This window comes from Sinocyclocheilus anshuiensis, unplaced genomic scaffold (assembly GCF_001515605.1).
Source record: "Sinocyclocheilus anshuiensis isolate Anshui unplaced genomic scaffold, SAMN03320099.WGS_v1.1 scaffold1491, whole genome shotgun sequence".
Taxonomy (NCBI): Eukaryota; Metazoa; Chordata; class Actinopteri; order Cypriniformes; family Cyprinidae; genus Sinocyclocheilus; species Sinocyclocheilus anshuiensis.
In genome coordinates, this window is record NW_015555706.1 from 469,837 (window position 1) to 473,223 (window position 3,387).

The following is a 3,387-nucleotide window of genomic DNA, read 5'->3' on the forward strand; positions in this document are numbered from 1 at the left end:
GTGGTAAGTAACACAGCACTGTAAAAAAATGTTTTCTCAGGTAACCTAAAATGTGCATCATTTAGTTACATCAAGGGTCAAATCAAATATAAATAGCACATTAAAGTTAAAAGTTACACACTTTTTTTGTGTGTGCGCTGTGCAGGTCTGGTATACTTTGGCTTCAATAATCCAAATCCATACTATATCTCCAGTAATAGTAAGATGAGATTGAAATGCTCCAAACATATAATGCAGTGATTGAGAGCTGAAGAAATAAAGGCTCCTCCTCAGATGTGAGATGTTCTGGAGGCTTGTGAAGATCATTCCTCCGCTGAGGAACAGTGAAAGTAAAGCTTCTGGAAACAAACGCTCCTCAAAAGATCCTGAGGATCAGATTTGAGACTCTAAAACATGATTGATGGAGAATCAAGTAAAGCTGAGCTGCTTCAGTCCAGTAAGTGTTCATCTGGAGATATTACTGCAGTTATTCTGACGCTTACTTGATAAAAACCAGTCAAGATTTGACTCGTGAAGCTCCAGCTACAGTTACACTAAAAGAGCTTCGACTGGATAAAACACTCTAAACTCTCAGTCAGAGACAGAAGGCATGCAGGAGATCGAGTGAGAAACAGGTTTAACAGCAAAAACTGATAATTTAGAGGCCTCTGCATATCAAATATGATCGCTCAGCTGTATGGTTTGCTCATGAATCTCTCGTTCTCCAGGGTTCCCACGCTCGCCGTCTGGGGAGGAGTTGGAGGTGTTGCTCTCGTTTACTTCACCGACTGGAGGCTCATCTTGGACTACGTTCCCTACATCAATGGGAAGTTCAAGAAGGATGATTAGACGAAGGTTTGTCATGTTTACCTCTATTTAAACTGTCTGGAGTTCAAGAACAATGACTTATTTTCATAGACACTACTGTATGATATGAAAACTTGTTTTTTTTACTGCTCAAACAACAAAAACTAAATGGATTTGAGTCATTTTTGCTCCAAAAATGTTTTATTTTTACTGCTTGTCAGAACAAAGACAAAGTGACTTTTCGTTCAATGCTGCTGTCTTTATTCGCTGCCTGTTACTTACATTGCTCTCCTTGTTCCTGTAGGTCAGTCCTGCTGTAGTTTAGATGTGTTGAAGATGGAGATGTTTGTCACTGTTGGAGATGAAGACATCAGACTGCTCATCACTGCTAATGAACAATGCATCCATCAATCCATCTTTCCCTCGTGATTGTTTTTCAGTGTGGATTGTACTCATGAAAAGAGTAAAGTCTCACGATCAAAATCTAATGGTTATAAAGCTGTAATGCCGGGATGTTTTCTATGTTTCTATAATAAAGCTTCATCATTTGTTTCCACTGAATCCTCCTGGAATAAATACTCTGCAGTTCTGTTATTGAGAACGTCATCGTGGACCTGAACTCTGCTTTTTAATTCTGTCGTGATCTCCGCTCATCCGTGGGTTACTGGTGATGCTTGTTAATAAATCAAAGAAAATTAGTTTGAGGTGTTTATGCTTTATGATCACCTGGTATACATATGCACGAGTTTACCAATATTAATGTGTTTTTACATTAGCCTGGTTCCTAAATGTAATGAATTAATTGTTTTTTATTTTCAGTTAAGATCTTGGATTAATGTGCATAAGTTTTTAAATCAGGCTTCAAATCTTCCTGTACACCAGTGTTATTTTAGTATCATTGATATGCAATTGTTTTTTTTATATATATTTTTATTTTACATTTTTAGTCATATTGTTGTCATTTAAAAAAAAAAATAATAATTTTTTGTTTATTTAGTTTTAGTATTTAAACCAAACACAAAAAGAGAAACATTGCCTTTGCAACTAGCTGAAATAAAATGCATTCAAGTTTCTTTTTTTAATTAAATTTTTATTACCTTTGATGTTATTTATTTTTGGTTTTATTTAAATGTTTGTTTAATTTAGATTGGTCACTATATATAGTGAATTTAGATTACTGGTCTTTAAAAGTTTTTGCGTCTTTTACTTGATATGAATAACTTTCTTGATACAGTGAACCGATTCTGACCGAACAGAAAGATCCGATTCTACGAGTCATAATCCATCGCTCAACTTTGTTAAACAACAATCGACTCTGAAATTGCTACAGACCTCCCGAGGATTACAGCAAATATGTTTTCAGCGCGTTTCTTTAGTTAAATAAGGATTTTTGACGTATTTACGTCTCCGCAGATAAATGAACTGCGAGTCGACTCTCGGTTCAGAGAGTTGTGAGTCAGAAGCTCGTGAGGTGAGCGGATCGAGAGCAGCGCCCGGCCGCCTTTAACCCTAAACATTCACAGCTTTTCCTCCAGAGACTCCGGGAGAAACATGGAGAAGAAAAGGTGGGAGTGCTCGGCTCTCCCAAATGGTTGGAAAAGGGAAGAAGTGACCAGAAAGTCGGGCTTGTCCGCGGGGAAAAGTGATGTCTATTATTTTAGGTACTGCAGCGGGATTAGCCGGAGACCAGCGAGCCGAGACAAAAAACTGCCTTTATATATTAGTTAACAATCTCTAATCCGACCTCAATCGGCTATCTGAGTATTCTAGTACGTTAGTATCCCAGATTACTGTTGTTTGTCGTGCGTCCGTGAAACTAACCGTGTTTTGGCGTCTCGTGCGAGTTAGCACTGAGTGCTAATCTGCGCTAGCAGCCATGCTAACTCATTGTTTTGGTTCTGTTGATCTAGTTTAACTATTGTTTTGTTCTAGTTTCAATTGAATAAATATTTCCATGTAGTCTGACTATCGTTTATATTCGAGTCTGCGCTGTATTAATGATAAAAACTGCTCATTTAATCGGATAACACTGGTAAGTGATGCAGCGGCAGCAAAAGTTCAATTAATGAGGAATTTGTGATTATTAATAATCGCTTATTTATCAAGAGAATAGCTGGATGAGCTGAAACATTCAGTTTATGCTATATAGATTTATATAAATGCTAGTTATCATTTGCACCATGATATTACGTCTGATAATGTCACTTTATTATGGTACCAACACAGTTTTTAGGGGTCTTTCTAGTGTGTGTATATATATATATATATATATATATACATTTTGCATGTTACAAATATAATAAAAACATAATTATACTAATAAATATATAAATATATATATACACACACACGCTGCTGGTCAAAAGTTTGGGATCAGTAAGATTTGTAATGTGTTTTAAAGAAGTCTCTTCTGCTCATCAAGGCTATATTTATTTGACCAAAAATAGAGAAAAAAAACTATTATTGTGAAATATTTTTGCAATTTAAAATAATGGTTTTCTATTTTAATATACTTTAAAATAATAATTTATTTCTGTGATGCACAGCTGAATTTTCAGCATCATTACTCCAGTCTTCAGTGTCACATGATCTTCAGAAATC

The 3,387-nt window shown here is 35.8% G+C and overlaps 2 protein-coding genes across 3 annotated transcripts in view; both read left to right on the forward strand.

The window, feature by feature from the left end:
• Nucleotides 1-1,482, forward strand: part of uqcr11 (ubiquinol-cytochrome c reductase, complex III subunit XI) — a 5,538-nt gene extending 4,056 nt beyond the window's left edge. The window contains exons 2-3 of the mRNA XM_016464764.1: nucleotides 708-834; nucleotides 1,091-1,482. Coding sequence (XP_016320250.1) covers nucleotides 708-828 — 121 coding nt within the window. The 3' untranslated portion in view covers nucleotides 829-834; nucleotides 1,091-1,482. The remainder of the gene's footprint in view (nucleotides 1-707; nucleotides 835-1,090) is intronic.
• Nucleotides 1,483-2,210: 728 nt separating this feature from the next.
• Nucleotides 2,211-3,387, forward strand: part of mbd3a (methyl-CpG binding domain protein 3a) — a 14,090-nt gene continuing 12,913 nt past the window's right edge. Inside the window, exon 1 of one of the 2 annotated variants that reach the window (XM_016464790.1) lies at nucleotides 2,211-2,447. In XM_016464790.1, the coding sequence (XP_016320276.1) occupies nucleotides 2,338-2,447 (110 nt within the window). In that variant the 5' untranslated portion in view covers nucleotides 2,211-2,337. The remainder of the gene's footprint in view (nucleotides 2,448-3,387) is intronic. The other variant, XM_016464792.1, reaches the window with a different exon arrangement.